Source organism: Mustela nigripes, chromosome 2, assembly GCF_022355385.1.
Source record: "Mustela nigripes isolate SB6536 chromosome 2, MUSNIG.SB6536, whole genome shotgun sequence".
NCBI lineage: Eukaryota > Metazoa > Chordata > Mammalia > Carnivora > Mustelidae > Mustela > Mustela nigripes.
In genome coordinates, this window is record NC_081558.1 from 15048633 (window position 1) to 15067899 (window position 19267).

At 56.3% G+C, this 19267-nt stretch overlaps 1 protein-coding gene across 4 annotated transcripts in view; it reads right to left on the reverse strand.

The window, feature by feature from the left end:
* Window positions 1-11124: 11124 nt before the first annotated feature.
* The window catches only part of PBX4 (PBX homeobox 4), a 42153-nt gene continuing 34010 nt past the window's right edge, over window positions 11125-19267 (reverse strand). For all 4 annotated transcript variants that reach the window (XM_059389527.1, XM_059389523.1, XM_059389525.1 and 1 more), the window contains 6 exons: window positions 17596-17843; window positions 17133-17323; window positions 16537-16672; window positions 13935-14091; window positions 13623-13729; window positions 11125-11485 (listed from right to left, as the gene is read on the reverse strand). In XM_059389527.1, coding sequence (XP_059245510.1) covers window positions 11393-11485; window positions 13623-13729; window positions 13935-14091; window positions 16537-16672; window positions 17133-17323; window positions 17596-17843 — 932 coding nt within the window. In that variant the 3' untranslated portion in view covers window positions 11125-11392. The remainder of the gene's footprint in view (window positions 11486-13622; window positions 13730-13934; window positions 14092-16536; window positions 16673-17132; window positions 17324-17595; window positions 17844-19267) is intronic.

Below are 19267 nucleotides of genomic sequence, written 5' to 3' on the forward strand. Positions count from 1 at the left end.
ACAAAGAATCCTCTGGAGCTGGTGCGGGATTCAGTTTGTTGGAAAGTGTTTCTTTTATGGAACTGCAGTCTGCCTCTTCCCACGTGGCAGCCCTTGTGGGGTCCAAGCCCTACAGGCCGGTGCCCCCTCCCCTCCGGCTGCCTCCTATCCTGGCTGAACATTGCTGGCTCCTCCGTCGAGGCCTCGTGGACCTGGCGCGGCCACCCACCACTTCCCCGGCCCCGTCTGTCTCTCTCATCAGCCCTCGGAGTTGGGTACGTCCCAGTCTCAGACCCCAAAGACTGGAGCCAGCCTGGCGGGGAGACCTGGCTTCAGGCGGCTGAGGGGGGGAACGGTGGAAACAGAGGCAGGATGCCCGCAGAGCAGAACGGGCCAGGTGAACTGCTGTTGTCCTGCTGCCTCACCCCTCCCAGGGCCTGGGTGCAGGGTCTAGGCAGGTCAGAGGGAGGAGACCCCAGGCCGAAGGGGAGTGACAGACAGCACTTTGGCACGTATAGGCAAGGAAACAGAAGCTGCCCTACCCAGGGTCACAGCCGACGAGCAGCATTTGGAACCAGCCTCCTGCATGATCCATTCCCAGGTCACACTGTCCCTGTCACATCCTGTCCCTGTCCTCCCCAGACACACCCTCACACACCACCAGCGATTCCTTCTTGTCACCAGTTTGGGTGATGCTGTCACTCTTGATGACAGCTCTACGTGCAGTCACCAGTGCCCCGAAACGCATGTGGCCAGACTCGCTGGATACCCCAGGCGGGCGGGGCGCTGTCCCACCTCCAGCAGCCGTCAGGGGGGCAGCCATCCCTGACCTGCATGTCCACGCCCCAGGGTCATGGGACAGTGTGTGCGGCCAAGTGCACCTGTGCACCGTGTAGCACCAACACCCCCACCAGCTCCCTGCATCTGCCTGCACTTGGGGGCACTTTGACCCCCAGACAGCTGGACTGCCCGGGTCAGGGCCGACCATAAGCTCTCATGACCTCCCACAGTTCAGCCCCACTGAGCATCCTGGGCCACTGTCGGGCCCACATGGCACTTTCTGCTCCTTCCCAGCCCTGGGGAGGGCGCAAGCTGGGGGCTGGGAGCCCGGGGGGTGGGGGGCCTCAGAGTCCCAGCCGCTTTTCCTGGGAAGTCCTGAATCCCTTCCTGCTGACTCAGCCCCGGGGGCCGGCTGGCTGGGCGCTGCCAAACCTCAGGTATGTCCTCGAAGGCTGCCTCAAGGCGTGGGAGGGGGGCTCCCACTCGGGACTCAGCCCTTCCCGGGGCCCCAACCTCCCCTCTTGTCCCAGATAAAGCTGGAACTTCAATGGTGGGGCTCAAGGCATGGTGCCAGCATGGTGGAGGCCGAGGCTGGCTGCTTGTACCTCCAGTTCTTTCCGGCTGAGCGTCGGTAGAGCAGTGAGTTGCAGCCAAGCCAGCCTCCCTCACAAAGGGGCCCTGCTCAGCCCACTCTCCCTGCCTCGTAGAGACGCTGATGTCTCAGGTGGTCTGGGGGCAGTCGGCGCAGCTCCTCATCCTGGGGCCCAGCACAGGGACAAACACACACACACACACACAGAGCTGTGCACACAGGCTCCCATGTGATGTCTACGTGTAGTCTTGTGGATACAAATAGGCTCCCTCTTGCATAGACCCAGCTCCTGGACTGTTCCTCACAGAGCTCCATGGCAAAGAACGAGGCTAAGCCAGGTACAGATATCCCAGCCTGTGGGGTCAGGTGTGGCCCCAGCAGGAGGGCCAGGGGATGGGAAAACCAAAAGGAGGGCCCAGGGAAGGTTTTCTGGGGGAGAGAGCAGTTGATACGGGCTTTGACGGGTGAGTAGGAGTTTGCCAAACCAAAATCAGAGGTCCAACGGTCTTAAACCCTGGTTTTAGAGTTTCCTTTTTGTCCATGAGGACTGGAAGCAGGGAAATGACACCGTCAGACAAACCCCCAGTCTCCACCTCTTCTTCAAGATCTAGCCCCTAAGCTTGGGGTGCTTATGGAAATGGCTGACTCATCTTTAGTCAGATGGGGGAGGCAGAGTCAAATCGAACCAGGATGGGTAGAAGAGACCTCAGGTTTGTGAAGCACCTGCTCTTGGCTTGAATCCTGTTAATCACCCTTAAAGGTTTCCATTATTAGCTCCATTTTAAAGGTCAGGAAACCAAGCCTGAGAGAGAGAAGTCCTTTGCCCAGAATCCTACAGGGAGGGAAGGCAGACATACGCAACCCTGGCCTCCTACACAAAACTAGCTGCTGATCTGGCCTCAAGCTACCCCTGAAGTTTGAAGGACAGAACAGTGAGCCTCAAATGAGCCAGCTTTGCCAAGGGTCACGTGTTTGCGCACAAGCACCCCACCCCTCGAGTTTCTTCAGTAAGCTCGTCCCTATACCTTGTCATTTGGTTGCTGAGAGGCCTTAATGGGGGGCTTTCAGGCAGAGCACGTCCAACTAGACGCCCGAGGGTGCTTCTCCCTTCTGGGAGGCCTGGGCCCCTGGCCTTGGCCCCCGCCTGCCGTCTGGCCCGGCCAAACACAAACACTTGGAAATGGCCGACCCAACGGAATCTAGGTTGTGGTCAGGCTGTGGCTGAAGAAGCCACTGGAAAAACACGCAGTCCATGGGGCCAGGCCCAGCTTACGTTTCACCAAACAGGAGTGGCCTGTCCGGCGCCCAGAGCCGAGGAATGTTCATTTTCTAGCTCTTTGGAACCTGTTGTTTGAGCAAGCCAGCTGCTGGCTGGTGCCACTCTCTGTCTGATGTCAGGCTGTGACCTGCCTCCGAGGGGGTCCTTGAACAATCAAGCCTCCTGGTCCAGCTGCTGTTGGAGACCCCTTGTCTGCTTGCATGAACTTGACGATGGGGAGTTCACCCCTTCGCAGCTGTTATGCCCTCCAGCCAAGAGCCTATAACTGGCCAGATTTCTCACAGGAAGAAGGGAGGTCAGGAAGCATCCCGCACCTCTACCCCTCTGTGGGTCCCCTGGAGAACACCCAGGCCCTTTGAGTTTAGTGTATCCCAAGGTGACCCTGTACCATTTCTGTGCTATCTGCTTGTCCACCTGTCCTGAGTCACACGGGCTGGGCAGAAGGCCCCACACACCCATTGAGCACCTACTGGATGCTAAAGCACTTTACTTACATCGCTTCACTGACTCCTCCCAGTGAGGCTTGTTTCTGTAATTGCCCACTTTACAGATGGGGAAGCTGAGGCTCAGACAGTTCACTTGGTATCCTGGGGTCACAGGGGCAGATACTGGAAGTGGAAGCCTGTTTCCTACAGGTGCCAAGATAGGGGCTTGAGCAACCTCATCTTTTGGGCTGCGGCATTCCCTGGAGGCCAAATGGGGAGCTGGTGGGCCCGAGTATCTCCAGTCACTCAGCTGCTCAGCTGCTCACACACCCTCCATGACTCCCACGGTCCCTCTCAGTGGGGCTGGGGGCTCTGGGTGAACCCTTGCTGGGTTACCATAGAGACCCCCAAACACAAAGCCTGGCCTCTTGGGTCAAACCTTGGCCCTGTTCCCAGTCAACCTCACAGACTCAGTTTCCCTCTGCTGAAGAGCAGCTAGCTCAGCAGCCAAAGGCCTCTGCTTCTTCAGGTCTTAGTGAACGCAGCTGGCATGCAGTAGGTGCTCATTAATTGCAATTATCACCCTTAGTAACATGCAGGAGGGGGCAGGGATGTGCACTGGGGCATCCCAGGCAGCCCCAGCTCCCCTCCCTCAGCTACGGCCACCCCCCAGAGCTTTGCAGTGATGTTGACTGGGGTAAGTTAAAACTCCTTAAAGCACCTAAACCAGGGCCTCAGTTTCCCCACCATAGCCTGAGAGCCTCTAGACTTCCTCTGGGGTCTGGTGTGAGGTTCTTGAAACACCTCCTGGAGTCTTAGGGGAACAGAAATCTTTACTAGGGTTTGGGTCTCAGCCCTCATTAGGGCCCATCAGGACTTTCCATCTTGAAACTGCACGTGGGGACCTTGAAACTGGCACTGCCCACCTAACTTGGGCCTGGACGTACCTGACATGGGGAGCCCTCTAACTCTTCCCATGGACTGGCTTAGGGAATCTGGAAATTTCAACTAGGGCTTGGAAATGGGGAGCCTCCAAATTCCCATACAGGGGGCCTCAAATCCCCTATTTCCAGGATCACACCCTCAGTGGCCCTGGCAGGTTGTGGGCATTCTTAAAGGCGGGAGATTGGGGGGCAGAGAGGGTTGGAGGGAAACCTGAAAGAGGTTTCGACTGGGCCACTCTAACCCCATGGCCTAGGGTGGGGTTCTGGGGCCCAGGGCAGCAGCCACCAGAACCCCAGTCTCTGACCCTCCCCTCAGCGCAGATGACCCTTAAGTCTTCCCTGGAGATGGAGGGGGCCTGGGGCCAGGAGGGAATGAGCGAGGGGGAGGAGCTTCAGGGCTAGAGGCAGTGGGGCCAGGATCAGGGGCGGATCCAACACCCCAGAAAGAAGATAAACCTGGGACCAAGGAGGGAAGGGGAGGGGCCAGAGTCAGGGTCAGAAACGGGGAGAGAGGGGCGCCTGGGTGGCTCAGTGGGCTAAAGCCTCTGCCTTAGGCTCAGGTCATGGTCTCAGGGGTCCTGGGATGGAGCCCCACATCGGGCTCTCTGCTCGGCAGGGAGCCTGCTTCACCCCCCCACCCCTGCCTGCCTCTCTGCCTATTTGTGATCTTTATCTGTCAAATAAATAAATAAATAAATAAATCTTAAAAAAGAAAGAAAGAAAGAAATCGGGGAGAGGAGGTCTCTGAGAAGGGTGGGTCAGTGAGGGGCCAGGTCTAGGTGGACAGAGACCCAAGTGCCTGCTGGGTCCCTAACTCTGCCCTGGCCCAGGAGAGATCAAGAAATTGAACCAGAAGCTGCGGGAAACTTCGACCCAGGACCAACATGGGATGCCTGAAGTCAGAGACCTTCCCTACACACAGAACCCAGCTCACCTCACCTCTCAGCCCTCCCACGACTTCCCCATCCACCAGGCAGTCATAAGGTTGAGGCCAGAGAGGGGCAGCCTTGTCTCTAGGGACACAAAGTCTCCCCTCCTCCCCGTGATTTCAGGGCAATTGAGGGGGCCCTGCAACAGCTGGAATTGTCCCATCTCTACCCTGGAAGAGAATGAGGTGCAAGGCAGGACAAGGCCCCCAGCACCTCAGTGGCCCCTCACTAGGCTGGAGCCCCAGGATGCTGGCTCCCCTGAGGAGGAGTCAGTAGGGAGTCAGAGCCTCTGAGGGGTCACACGGCCTGGGAAGAACGGCTGTGAGGGGGTGGACTGGGAGCAGAAGAAAGTCTCAGGGAGCAGAGAGCAGTTAGCCAGGTGCTCAGTACAAAGAAAGGAGGGCGCTCAGGCAGGCGCTCAGTGCAAAGGCCCTGCGGTGGGAAGGCGTTTTGGGAGGGGTAGTGAGGAGATTGGAGAAGGGAGAGAGAATGTCCAAAATGGACCTTGTTGGGCCTGGGGGGATAAGATGGAGGGGGAATTGGATTCTGAGAGGGAAGGGAAACTCGGCTGAGTCAGTAAATAGGCCTGGATCCGATTCACGTTGTAAGATCGCCCTCTGGCGGCCCCATGGAGAACGGGCCGAGAAATGGGAGGAGTCCCCCCTCGAGTTCATTCTGGCACTCACAGCCAGGCGGATCTTGGTCAGACCAGCGGCCTCCTGTGTTCCTGTCACAGTGGCCCCTTTAATGAAATGCGGACAAGATAGCCCAGACCTTCCGAGAGCGCCCCTTACGTGGACATCGTCCTCAGTGCTTTGCGCCGATGTGTCCTCAGGATTCCTACGGAGCCCTGCTTTCTATTCCCGCTTCACAGACACGCATTGCGAGAAGAGACAAGTTGAGTAATAACATAGTAATAGTGACGAACGAGGCCCTGTTCCTTGCGCTGAGCCCGGTCCTTTACGTGGATCCGCCCTTGGACAGCACAGCCCCAAGGTGAGCGGGAGTCTCATGTCCTTGAGAGAGGCTGGTCTCCAGGCCCCCAGCTCTGGGCCTTCTGCAGGGTCTGCGGGCCACGGCGACCCCTGGTGGTAGATGGTGGGACACAGCAGCGGGACCTCTGCCACCCCCACCCTCATCTCCTCTCCTGGCTGTGGCCTCCATTTCCCTCTCTGTATGGGTCCCCTCTTAGGTAAAACCCCTGATCATGCATGCACCTCCAAGCCCCCAGGTTGGTGGGAGGACAACGAGCAGGACTGGCTGAGAAGAGTCGTCAGAGTTTCAAGGGCTCCAACTCCTGTCTCTATACCATCCTCTTTGGAAATTTGTATTTTTTAAATTTAATTTTTAATTAACATATAATGTATTATTTGTTTCAGGGTACAGGTCTGTGATTCAACAGTCTTACATAATACACAGCACTCACCACAACACACGCCCTCCCCAGTGTCCATCCCCCCGCCCCCCCCCCCCCCCCAGCAACCTTCAGTTGTTTCCAGGGATTAAGAGTCTCTTATGGTTTGTCTCCCTCTCTGGTTCGTCTTGTTTCATTTTTCTCTCTCTTCCCCTGTGATCCTCTGCTTTGTTTCTCAAATTCCACATATCAGGGAGATTATATGATAATTGTCTTTCTCTGATTGACTTATTTCACTAAGCATAATACCATCTAGGTCCATCCACATCATTGCAAATGGCAAGATTTCTTTTTTGATGGCTGCATAGTATTCCGTTGTAGGTATATACCACATCTTCTTTATCCATTCATCTGTGGATGGACATCTGGGCTCTTCCCATAGTTTGGCTATTGTGGACATTGCTGCCATAAACATTGGGGTGCACATGCCCCTTTGGATCACTACATTTGTATCTTTGGGATAAACACCCAGTAGTGCAATTGCTCGGTATAGGATAACTCTATTTTCAACGTTTTGAGGAACCTCTCTACTTTTTCCAGAGTGGCTGCACCAGCTTGCATTCCCATGGAATTTTTTTTTTTAAGATTTTTATTTATTTATTTGACAGAGAGATCACAAGTAAGCAGAGAGGCAAGCAGAGAGAGAGAAAGGGAAGCAGGCTCCCTGTTGAGCAAGAGCCTGACTCGGGGCTCGATCCCAGGACCTGAGATCATGACCTGAGCCGAAAGCAGAGGCCTTAACCCACTGAGCCACCCAGGCACCCTCCGTGGAATTTTTAAAATGCAAACTGCTGGGGTGGCTCAGTTGTTCAGCAGCTGCCTTCGGCTCAGGTCATGATCCCAGGGTCCTGGGATTGAGCCCTGCATTGGGCTCCCTGCTCAGTGGGAAGCCTGCCTCTCCTTCTCCTACTCCCCCTACTTGTGTTCCCTCTCTCCCTGTGTCTCTCTCCATCAAATAAATAAATCTTTAAAATAAAATGCAAACTGCCCAAGGGTATAAGGAGAAACAAGAGACTGCCTTCCGTGCCAACCCCCAGTCCTCTGATTCCTTCCCTAGAGGCCACAGCTCTGACTTGTGTCTCCTTCCACAAGTTTGGATAAAAGTCTCCCCATTTCAAAAATGTACACAAACAGCCACTCTCCCTACTCTTTACACTAAGGCACCAGGGAGGAAAAGACACTCCTGCCTTTTTAACAGTTTTATAGTATTCCACTGCATGACTGAAGAACCATTCATTGATTTAAACAGTCTTCAACTGACAATTATTTTCAATATTTCAGTTACAAAAGACATGAGAATGCATTCATTTTGCGTTTCTCATATACATACATTTGTATACTTGTAGACATGTAGCTGTAGAAAATTCTTAGAAGAGAAATTGATGAGGAAAATGGTGTGTGCATTTTTAATATTCATATTCTAGAAAATTGCCCTCTTGAGCAGCTGCTGGATGAGCAGTCCCAGGGGTACTGCCTTCAGGATCACAGGCCCGGCTCTGCCAGTATCTGACAGGAGCCCACGGAGTCAGGTCAGGAAGCCTCTGGGCCCCAACGTCCCCACCTGTTGCATGGAGGCGCCATCAGCGCCCATGGCCTTGCATGGCCAGTTCAGGGGTGCAGAGTGCTTCCTCTGTACTCTTTTAAGATTTGTGGCTCAAGGGGCCTCTGGGTGGCTCAGTGGGTTAAGCAGCTGCTTTAGGCTCAGGTCATGATCTCAGAGTCCTGGGATCGGGCCCCGCATCGGGCTCTCTGCTCAGCAGGGAGCCTGCTTCCTCCTCTCTCTCTGCCTGCCTCTCTGCCTGCTTGTGATCTCTGTCAAATAAATAAAATCTTAAAAAAAAAAAAAAGATTTGTGGCTCGATTATTGTTGTGTGGCCACATTTTAAAAAGATTGATTGATTAATTGAAGAGAGCATGAGCTGGGGGGCAGAGGGAGAGAAACTCAAGCCAACCTTGTGCTGAGCAGGGAGCCTGATGCGAGGTTCGATCTCAGGATCCTGAGATCAAGACCTGAGCCGAGAACACCCCAGTCGGAAGCTCGACTGACTGCACCACTGAGGCGCCCGTAGGTGTTTTTGCATATCGCAATAGCAAATGTTAATAGAATGCGACTTTATGTGCAGAATTTGAGTTAAGGTATTCCTTCAAATTAAAAATCCCCCAGAAGGGCGTCTGGGTGGCTCAGTGGGTTAAGCCTCTGCCTTCGGCTCAGGTCATGATCTCAGGGTCCTGGGATCGAGTCCCGCATGGGGCTCTCTGCTCAGAAGGGAGCCTGCTCCCCTCCCCTTCTCTGCCTACTTGTGCTTTTTCTCTCTGTGTCAAATAAACAAAATCTTAAAAAAAAAAAAAAAAAAAAAAAAGCGCCCCCAGAAGACCCAGCTCCAGGCCTGCGGCCCAGAGAAGCACGAATTCTCACGGTGGCCACTAGAGGGCGTCCGTGAGCGGAGGCCGAGTCGCGGGAAGGCCGCCGCGAAGTCGGGGACGTGCCAGTCACAGCTTGTCTATTTCCCTCGGGAGCGCCGGGTCTCGCTGTCTTCTACCCCGGCACCCTCCACCTCTCCGTTGCCCAGACGTATCCCACCGCCAAGACCTCCCCCGTGCTCGCTGCGCCGGATTCCCTCCCACATGGCACGGCCCCCGGCTATCTGCTGGGAATCTCCTCCGCACCGGAGCACGAGCTCCGTGTCTGAGTCTCTCTGGAAGCCGTGGGGAGTCCCATCGCCCCACTGAACGCTCGCAGCTCCGCCTGCCGCCACTTCTCCCTGCTAACAGAGCTCCTGCTCCTGAAATCTAGCCTCTGTCTTCCATGACACCCTCTCTTGGTGTTTGCCCAATATTCTGGCCTCTCAGGACTCCCACATTTCTCTCTGGGGAACACAACTAATACATCCAGTTGTGTGGCAGCCACCCCAACCCTGACGGTCCAGAGCTGAGCCTGAGCCATCTTCCCTGCATGGCATCCTACCTCTTCTCCCTGCGGCTCCGGCCACCCCACTCCCATTCAACAGCAAGTGAGACATGTCTGCCTGCATTTGCCCCCCACCCCCACCGTGACCACTGGACCCGCTGACCACCCCCCCCTTAGGTCGGATCTCTGCTCAACAGCTGGGAGGCCCCGAGTACCCGTGGTGCCCACCGCACTGACTGGCACCTCTCACCCTTCCCACCTGTGTGGGCACCTGGGGCAGTGCCCAGCCTCCCCGCCCTGCATTCTGCACGCTCCCCGGCTCACCCCCCTAAGATCTCGTCTCAGAGCTCCCTTCTCTGGTGGGCTATTGTCATAAAACGCAATGAAGCCCTGACGCACGCCACAATGTGATGAACCTCGCAAACATGACGGCGAGAGAAGTCAGCCACAATAAAACGCCACAGAGTGCATGATTCCACTGATAGGAAACATTCAGAACAGGCAAGTCCAGAGACACAGAAAGGATACTGGTGCTTGCCAAGGGCTGGGGGAAGGGGGTGGGGAGGGACTGCTCGCAGGAATGGGGTATCCAGTGTGGGGAAGGAAACGTTCTGGAACTAGAGAGGGGTGATGATTTCACAAACACACTGCCAATGTAATCCATGGCACCGGATTCTTCACTTAAAATGGCTAAAATGGCAAATATTATGTTACATATATTTTACAATTTTTAAAAAGGGGAGGGGCACCTGGGTGGCTCAGTGGGTTAAGCATCTGCCTTTGGCTTAGGTCATGGTCCCAGAGTCCTGGGATTGAGGCCAAGTTGGGCTTCCTGCTCCGCAGGGAGTCTGCTTATCCCTCTGCCCCTCCGTATCCACTTTTTTTTTTTTTTAAAGATTTTATTTATTTATTTGACAGAGAAAAATCACAGTAGACAGAGAGGCAGGCAGAGAGAGGGAAGCAGGCTCCCCGCTGAGCAGAGAGCCCGATGCGGGACTCGATCCCAGGACCCTGAAATCATGACCTGAGCCGAACGCAGCGGCTTAACCCAATGAGCCACCCAGGCGCCCCGTATCCACTTTTTCCTCTCAGGAAGGAAGGAAGGAAGGGAGGAAAGAAAGAAAGAAGAAAGAAAGAAAGGCGAAGGGAGGGAAGAGGAAAGAAAAAAAAGGAAGAGAGGAGAAAAGGAGGAAAAAAAAGTAAAGGGACAAAGGCCCCTTCTCCTGGAGACTGACCCTGAGCCCACCCGCAGACTTCTGGTCATGTTTATTCTCTCTTTCTCTCTGGAATGTAATTTCACCGGAGCAGGGCCCTGGTCTGTCAGTGGGGTTGCAGGGAGCCAGGAGGCAGGCGAGCTGGACCTGAACACCAGCACCTCGGGCAGGGGAGGGCGTCAGCTGCCACCTTCTAGCCACAAATGATAGAAAACCCCAGTCAAGCTTTGTGAGGGGGAATGCCCACAGCAGGCAGCGCAGCGCTGGTCCCCAGCTGGCACCGGAGCGGACCCAGCCAGGGGCAGAGACACCGAGCCGAGTGGTGGTGTGGGCGCGCAGCCGCAAAATGGGAACCAGCTAAATGTTCAGCGCCGAGGCCGAGGGCCTCCTGCCTTGGTGCTTCCCTCACTGGAAGAAAATCCTGGCCAGGATGTCAACGGAGAATGGTAGAACTTATATTAACATGCAAAAGTACAAACCCAATCCCCAGCAAAGTTGGGAGTGCACAGCAGACGGAAATCGAGAGCATACGGAATGAGATGACAGAAGAGAGCGGAGAAGGCAGCGTCTCGGGAGCCGCTGTGCGGAGGGACCCAGGAGCTGACAGAACCACGACACCAACACCGCGCCGCTCGGAACAAATCTGGGGTGAACAATATCGACGTGAAAATAAGTCCGAAATTTTAATGAGAGAATTTGTGACAAGTCCTAGAAGAAACAATTCACAGTCTTAGCATAAAATTACTATTAAAAAACCAAAGTGAATTGAGAAAATGAGCAGCATCTCAGTCCATTTCAGATCCCAGGCGGCAAGCAAAGGATGGTGCCCGTCACCTGCTGCAGTTCTGGGTTTTTGAGGTAATCAGCAGCACGGGCAGTAAAGACTCGAGTGCTCGTGAACCACGGCCGGCCACCCGGTCCCCAAAACTTAATTAGATGCATCTGAGTTGACGCTGCTGAGGTCTCCAGCAGGCGAAGTGGTGGACGCTGGGGGGGCGGCTCCCTGCCAGCCACCCCGGGCCTGGAAAGACAGAGACTGAGCATCAGAAGGCCACGGATGGCCCGTCCCGCCCCCACACCCCCCGAGAAGAACCCAGAAGAGGAAGCAGGAGCCAGCAGAGGGACTGAGGGGCCCTGCTGGGTCACAGTTGGCCTCGCCACCTGAGCCCTGAGGTGGACGTGCTTCCCCAGCGGGAAGGGGCCTCCACGCCCGCCGGGGCTTTGGTCAAGGACTGATTTGGCACTGTGGCACAGCCGAGGCTTCCACATGTTCTGAGGGGAAACAGACCCAACCCGGCCTGGAGCCGCTGACTGTCCCTGAGCCATAGAGGCCAGAGGCAGTGAGCCGGAAGGGCAGAGGAACCCAGCCGGACACTGGTCTGGCTGGGCAGCCAGAAGGGTAGCAGCCACCCCGGCACGGGGCTCTGTCTGCAGTGCAGGGACAGGAGCGGGTACACCTGGCCTTGGGATGTCTGTCCACAGGACATGCCCCCCCCCGCCCCCCGCAATGGAAAACACCACTGAAAAGGGCTCTCTGCGGGCGGTCTGCTCCATGGAGAGGCCTGTTTGCAGCCCATGAGGGCAGGGCCACTCTTCTTCCCAATACTCACTCCAGTGGGGGTGGCTTCCACCGGAGCCAAATGCTCCCAGGTGTGCAGATGTCACACCCTCCAAGTGACCCTGAGGGCTCACTCGGTCTCTCCTGAGTCAGCAAGCGACCACATGAGTTCCTCCTCCCCTTCCTCTCTCTAGCATTTTCCCTTAACAGGCTGAGCCCTCCGGCTGGTGCCCTCTACCTCATCTGACCCCACCAGGCCGAGACCCTGCCCTTCGGCCCTCCCGCCTAAGCTCTCTCCTCGCCACGTGTCCCCTTGCGCGGTCACGGCATGGGTGCTTTAGATGCCAATGTCAGGTGAATGGATGGACAGACTGCTGGCTTCCTGAGGGAGCTGCCTCATCCCATGACATGGGGGTGCCCGGCCTCCATCTGGGAGCAGCTGGGATGCACACTGGCCTCAGGGGGACGTCCTGCCCTCATGGACACCCACAGTGCTACGTTCCGGGAAGAGGCCATGAGTGGTGAAGAGAGGGGTACACCCGCAGGACTGAGGGCTAACAGGCTAGTGCCCAGCCAAAGGGCAGCCCAGATGTTCCTCAGGTCACAGGCTGGAGGCAATAGCTTCTGGCTGGGCAGCCTTACCCCTCGGGTTCGGCTCTCTTGAAAGAGCATCTGTGCCCCTCCAGAACCGGCGGGGTGTCCACACCAGAACAAGGACATTCCCACTTACTCTGTGGGATGGACAGGACCCTGCATCACACCCGAGGCACGGAGCCCCAGGAAAGCACAGAGCAAGATGAGGCTGGACGCCCTGGTGGTGCCAGAGCTCTCTGCTCCCCCCAGGGGCTCATGGTGGGCTGTGGGGTTACCATGGTGATGGGACAGTTCTCCCCTGCACCAGGCCAAATGGCACCAGGGGGTGTCCATTCCCTGCATCAACCAGGGGCTGCAGGTAAATCAGTGGGGGGTCAGCTGACACTGGAGGGTACACTCATGTGAAGGGAAAGGTGTGCTAAGGCCTGGCCAGATGCCACACAGCCGTGCACCCGCATGGACACATCACAGCTGTGCCTGTGCGGCCTCTTCAGAAGCCCTGGCGACAGCCAGCGGGATGCTGGGCAGGCTGGCAAGGCCAAGGCACTTACGTGGTAGAGAGTATGAGCCTAGTAGGGCTCCACGTTCCAATGGCTAGGGCCTCGGATGCCTGTCCCCTTCCACGCCCCAGGGTACAGAGAGATGCCCACTGGGAGGGAGGGCTCGTTCCCAACAGCCACAAGCAACAGCCCTTGCCTCGGGCACACCACTTGGGAGTTGCTGAGTCCTGGGATTGGAAGTGAAGGGCACAGGTCTTTGCAAAGTGGGCGCAACAGAGCCGTGCCCCTGAGGCTGTTCTGCCAACCTGATGTCATCAGGACAAGGGACCAAGCACCCAGTGGGCCTTTCCTCATTGCTGGGACCTCTGAGGGAGCCTTATGGACGCTGAGAGTTGGCTGGCAAGATGGCCCGTTCCCAGGACCCACCACCCATCTGGGCTTTGCATCTCTGACCCAACACTGAGTCATGGACCCCAAGGGCATCCTCGGATTGTGCCGAGACTCACCTGGGACTGTAAGCCGCCTCCCGCAGGGGCGGGGCGGAGAGAGGTCAGGGTCTGCAGGGTGATAAGTGCATCCCCAGCACTGGTCAGCGGGAAGGGACCAGAGGAACCTAGAAGGGATGTGAGGTGTCAGGACAAGTGTTCTAGCCCAAAAGTTACAGAGGCTCCTCAGGTGGGATCTACCAGCCCGTCAGCCAGGAATGTGGCTCCCATTGGCCTCAGCTCCAGAGAGAAGGTCTCCCCCAGCCCCTTCCTGTGCAGCTCAGTGGGCGTCACCATCCACGAAGGACAGTCCTTGGGCTGGTCCTCACTCACCCGAGCTGGGTGTTGATGGGCAGCTAGCCTGGCTCCCCAGACCCCCGACTTTGGTGGTGTCGACTGCCATTTTAGTCGTATAAATGGTAGCCTCTTCTTGAAACTTCCCCATATTCTTTTTATATCGGATTCTTTTGTTGCCGAACCAGTTGGAGACCTATGGACACAGAAAGAAAGACGTCACTGGAAAAGCTGACCCAGTATGAGAAAACGTGAACATATGGTGGGTTCTCTCTGAGGTGCCCATGCTCCCACGGCCAGGAGGAACGTCTCTGAGGTGGCAACATGCAGCCTCGGGGCCGGGTGAGGGGCTGGGACCAAGAAGTTGGTGCGGACTGAACCAGGGGCCCAGGGAAATGGCTACAGTGGAGGGAGGTCACCCTGAGCTGGCCTGTCCCACCAGGTGCTGCTGGAATGGGGTTGGGAAGGAGCTGGAAGGAAACAGCATGTCTGACACATGGAGAGCCGAGCATCCACTCCCTGCAGGGCCAGGAACAGACTGAATTCTGGATTGTTCTTTGGGGAAAGTGAGAGCCAGGGAGCCACCCAACCCCATTCCTGGGAATTCAGTCTAAGGAAAGACCCCGTTGGATCCACAACTTCTCAGAGGATGGCTAACCGACACAGCAGTGGGGAGGAACTGAGTGCTGAGATGAGACCCATCCAGTCCTCGCAGCAGCTGGGGACAGCCACGGTCACAGGCATCCTACAAGCCAGTGGGCTCTGCAGGTGCAGGAGCCCCAGGGCCGAGCAGGCTGAACCTAGCTGACCCCAAACCTGCACCGGGACCAGGCCAGGACTCCTCCCCGGGGACATTCTCTGCCGTGGGGCTGTCCTGAGCACTGTGGGGTGCTGAGCAGCACCCCTGGCCTCTACCCACCAGATGCCAGCAGCAACCCCCCTACCCGAGGGTTGTGACAATGAACATTACCCGGGGGCAGAATCAGTGAGCCTCTGGGCCAGCACCTTTCTGTGAAGACCAGCATGACTGGAAACACTTAAATACCCCAAAGTAAGGCCTGGGGCCCTTCAGTGAAGTATGTGTGGTTTAATGAACAGAAATCAACAGTGGCAGGGTTTCAATGACCTTTTCTCTTTTAAAAATGTATTTCTTTAATGTCCCTACCCAAGCACTCCATGTTATTATCCTCTCCGTGTTAGCCATGAAAGGGAAAAGTCCTGTGCATACTCCCTGCCCCTCACCGTGTCTCCGCCCCCGCCTGCCCCCGGGGTAGCCACAGCAGCACTTGGTTCCGTCCACCTACAAGAAATGCGCTGGAACGTCTTTGTGGAACTGAGTTTGCAGAGGAATGGCAGCAGGCCGTTTTCCATGTTAACTCAACTGGCATTTTCGGGGGGGCAGAGAGCAAGCCACCTGTGTGGGCAAGGTGAGAAGGCAGGCCCTGTTCTGGGCAGATCGGGGGCCTGGGGGATAGAGGGGAGCTGGTCCTGGGCCAGCATCTGCCATCTCCATGGGGAGCACCCCAATACAGCACCTCAAGCAGGTATGGGCATCGCCCAGGCTCTCAGATAGCCTCTCAGATTTGTTGGCAACTGACCTTCTCCTCGGATGAAGTCTGGACCCAACACCCATCTGCTTTCCAGAGGTGCTGGAGCCTGAACCGAATCAGGCTGCTCTTCAGACAGCTGCACAAGGTGGCAATCAAGCTGCCGCGCCTCATGCTTCTTGGGGGTCTTGAAGCCCCAGAGGTGCGCCCCTGGCTTCAGCGCCGGCCTTGGTGCCAAGAATGCCAGAGCAGTGCCAGGGTGAAGGAAGTCAAATGTGACTGGGACACCGGCGAGGTCCTGCTGCCCGGGCACCTCTGCAGGCCTCCTATTATGAAATTGCAGCTGGACTTGGCCGGGGCCAGGACAGAGAGTTCTGGCTAAGGGCACAGGCTCTGGAGGTCGCCAAACTGGGCTGAAAACTCAGCGCCCTCAAGCGCACAGCGTGGTGATGATCAGTGAGCTAGCATTCACACAGTCAGCCCCCACCAGACCAGACGTGGGGGGTGGGCAGGAGTGGGGGGTTGGGTATGCCCTGATCCTGCCTCCTGAGCTGCCTGTACTCGCCATTCCCACTTTAAAACCTTCTGAGATGTTTTTTGGGTTTTCCCCTCAGCTTCCCCTCGCTTGGCTCCAGGGCCAGACCACCAGGGCCTCTCAAGGCTGTCCAGGTCTTATCTCCAGTCTGTACCCCCGCTCCCCACATGGAGCCAGATGTAGCCCGGTATCGCACCACCCTGGCCACGTGTCTGGACTGCCGGAGAACGAACCCAGCACGCATGCACCCTAACTTCTCCCAGCACAGCGGAACTGGCACTCCAGTTTGAGAGCTGGGCTATCATGTGAAGTCCTCATTTTGCTCCAAGTTGTTCTTCCTCTCCTGCGCTGACACACGCTCAGCTCCCTTCCACACAGCACGACATCCTTGTGACACAAGCGTGGTACTGGGTCCCAAGGGCCACACTCTCCACTCCACTGGTGCCGCCCTCAGGGACCTCGCACTCTGCCCGCATGCTCTGCACGATTAATGAGCTTCCCTGGGTGTCCTCACCAGACATGACCTTCTCCCCCTCCTAGGTGCAGGGAGGCCCATCACCTGGGAGACTGTGATGCCGCCCTTCCTGGCCAGCTCTTCTTTGGCTTCTTCACTGGGGTAAGGGTTGCTCAGATGGGAGTAAAAATACTCATTCAGCACTTCCGTGGCCTGCTTGCTGAAGTTCCTCCGCTTGCGCCTGCAAAGACCCATCTGCTCAGCCTTAGCCAGTGCACACCCTGGCCTCTAGGGACGCCCCTGTGTCTCCGTTGTGATTTCCTAGAGGTCAGGACTTTCTTTTTTTTTAAATTTCATTTATTTGAGAGAGAGAGAGCACATGAGCACAGGGAGGGGCAGAGGGAGAGAGAGAGAGAAGCAGACTCCCCGATGAGCAGGGAGCCCAATGTGGCGCTTGATCCCAGGAGCCTGAGATCATGACCTGAGCCAAAGGCAGATGCTGAACCCACTGAGCCACCCAGGGACCCCAAGGTCAGCACTTCTGATCACCTTCCAAGAGGCTGTATAAGGGCTGCACCCCTGGCCACAGCCAGAGCCCCGGGACAAGTTGGGAGACCCCCAGAACTTAAACCCAAGTCAGCTGCAATTCAGTTCTTCTTAAGAGCCAACCCTGGGGACATGGGCAGCATGTAGGGCCTGACCTGGCATCGAGGAACCGTGAACGCAGGGTCATCACAGCCTCACAGGTGCTCTGCTTCAGCTGCATCTGGATGGCATTGAACTTGCCGTGGATGACACCGACCATGCGCTCAATCTCCTTGGGCGAGACAGGCCTCATCCTGCTCTGCTCCCGGAGGAGGTTGGTGACGTGCGTGGTGAACTCACGGCAGGCCTGGGGTGGGGACACATGTGCCAGCCTATGACTACCCAGCAAGCTGGCTAGGGGCTCCACGCAGGACCAGCCACCTGCCACCCCTTGCAGCTCCCACACAGGCTGGCTACTGAGAAGCAAAGGGTTTCCAACAAAATCGGCCACCTCTGCCGTGAGACCAAGTGCATCTACTCCCTGGTCTGTGCCACAAAAGAAAGGTGGTTAGCGGTCCACGTTTTGCTTTGACAAATGCGCGTTCACATGACAGAAACTCTTCCATGCAGAAAGATCACCTGTTCATATTTCTCTAGCTCAGAGTGGTAAATCTGTCGGATCTGGGACAGCTTGGCCCTGTAGTCAGAGTGCTCAAGGCTATTGTCATTTGGACAGCCACCTGGTGTTGCTGTGCTCGCCGCTGCCGCCGATCCTCCTCTTCCTCGCCTCTCCGGCCTGGATACACCCTCGGCCAGCAGCATGTTATCCAACCTCATGAGCTGAGCACTGGGGGGACCTTCCTCCTGAACACCATGGATGCTTAACACTAGAGAGGAGAGATGGGACCGAATCAGTGTCCGCTGTCTGAGCGAACAACCACAACAGATTATTAGCGCTGGCATCATATCCGAACCCCTGAGGGGAAAGAAAGGCTTCCTTTAATCCATTTAGAGACACCGAGTTACCTACTTTGACAGTGGTCCAGCCACACAGGAGGGCAGTCCAGGGAGCACATACAGGCCACTGTTCAGCGTAGCCATGTGGGCAGAACTTACAGTCCACAGCTGGGCACCCAGGGGAGGGCTGGGCGGGGCAGGTTTGGGGTGGCACCCGAAGCCCTAAACCATGCATCCAGAAGGGAGGGGAGGGCACATTTCCAGATGCTCACACAAGCACAGGTGTGGACATGAAGGTGAACGGCAAGCTGGTGTCTGTGCAGGGCTGTGTTGTTGTGCATCTGTTGTGACAATGTATGTCGTGGAGGGGGAACCTGTTGCTATAAAGTCAGAGAGGAGGGGCACCTGGGAGGCTCAGTCGGCTAAGTGTCTGCCTTTAGCTCAGGTCATGATCCCCGAGTCCCAGGATGAAGCCCCACATTGGGCTCCCTGCTGAGCGGGGAGTCTGTTTTCCCCCCTGACCCTCCCTATTCCCATGCGCGCTCTCTCTCTCTCTAATAAATAAATAAATAAATAAAATCTTAAAAAAAAAAAAAAAAAAGTCAGAAAGAAAAAGCTTGATCCAGAGAGTACCAGAAAAGATGAACTAATCCACTTAGAGATTTAAAACAGAAACGATGGGGCGCTTGGGTGGCTCAGTCTTTAAGCAGCTGCCTTTAGCTGAGGTCCTGATCTCAGGGTCCTGGGATCCAGCATGGCATCGGGCTCTCTGCTCAGCCAGAAGCCTGCTTCTTCCTCTCCCATTCCCCCTGCTTGTGTTCTTTCTCTCTCGCTGTCTCTCTCTCTCTCTCTTTCTCTCTGTGTCAAATAAATGAATAAAATCTTCTTAAAAAAATATTTTTAAAAATAGAAGAGAAACAGGACATTTGGCCCCAAAACTTGGGAGGCTGGGCCTCAGCTGGGCTGAGAGGGGGCACCTGCTGGGGGCAGGGGCGGCAATGGGGAGAGTGCCCCTGTCCAGGGCGACACAGGGCGGCTACAGGGCAGCCCAAGGGAGAGTCCCCAGGATCCCTGACCACGGGATATGGGTATGACAGAAAGAGGCCGGGGCAACTCCCAGGTTCAAGTGGGCAACACCATGGGTGGCACCACATTCTCCCAAGCACAGTGGGCTGAGCGGCAAGAAAGGCTGCCCTGGCCTGACACAGCCTGAGTCCCTGACCGGGCCAATCACAGACGCGAGGTAGCTGCTTACTGGGAGATGGGGATGGACGCACCAGTTTGGGTGGGAGACGGATATTCATGTGTCATCTGCATGTGGTGTGTTTGGGACATCTGTATGTAGCCACCTGTG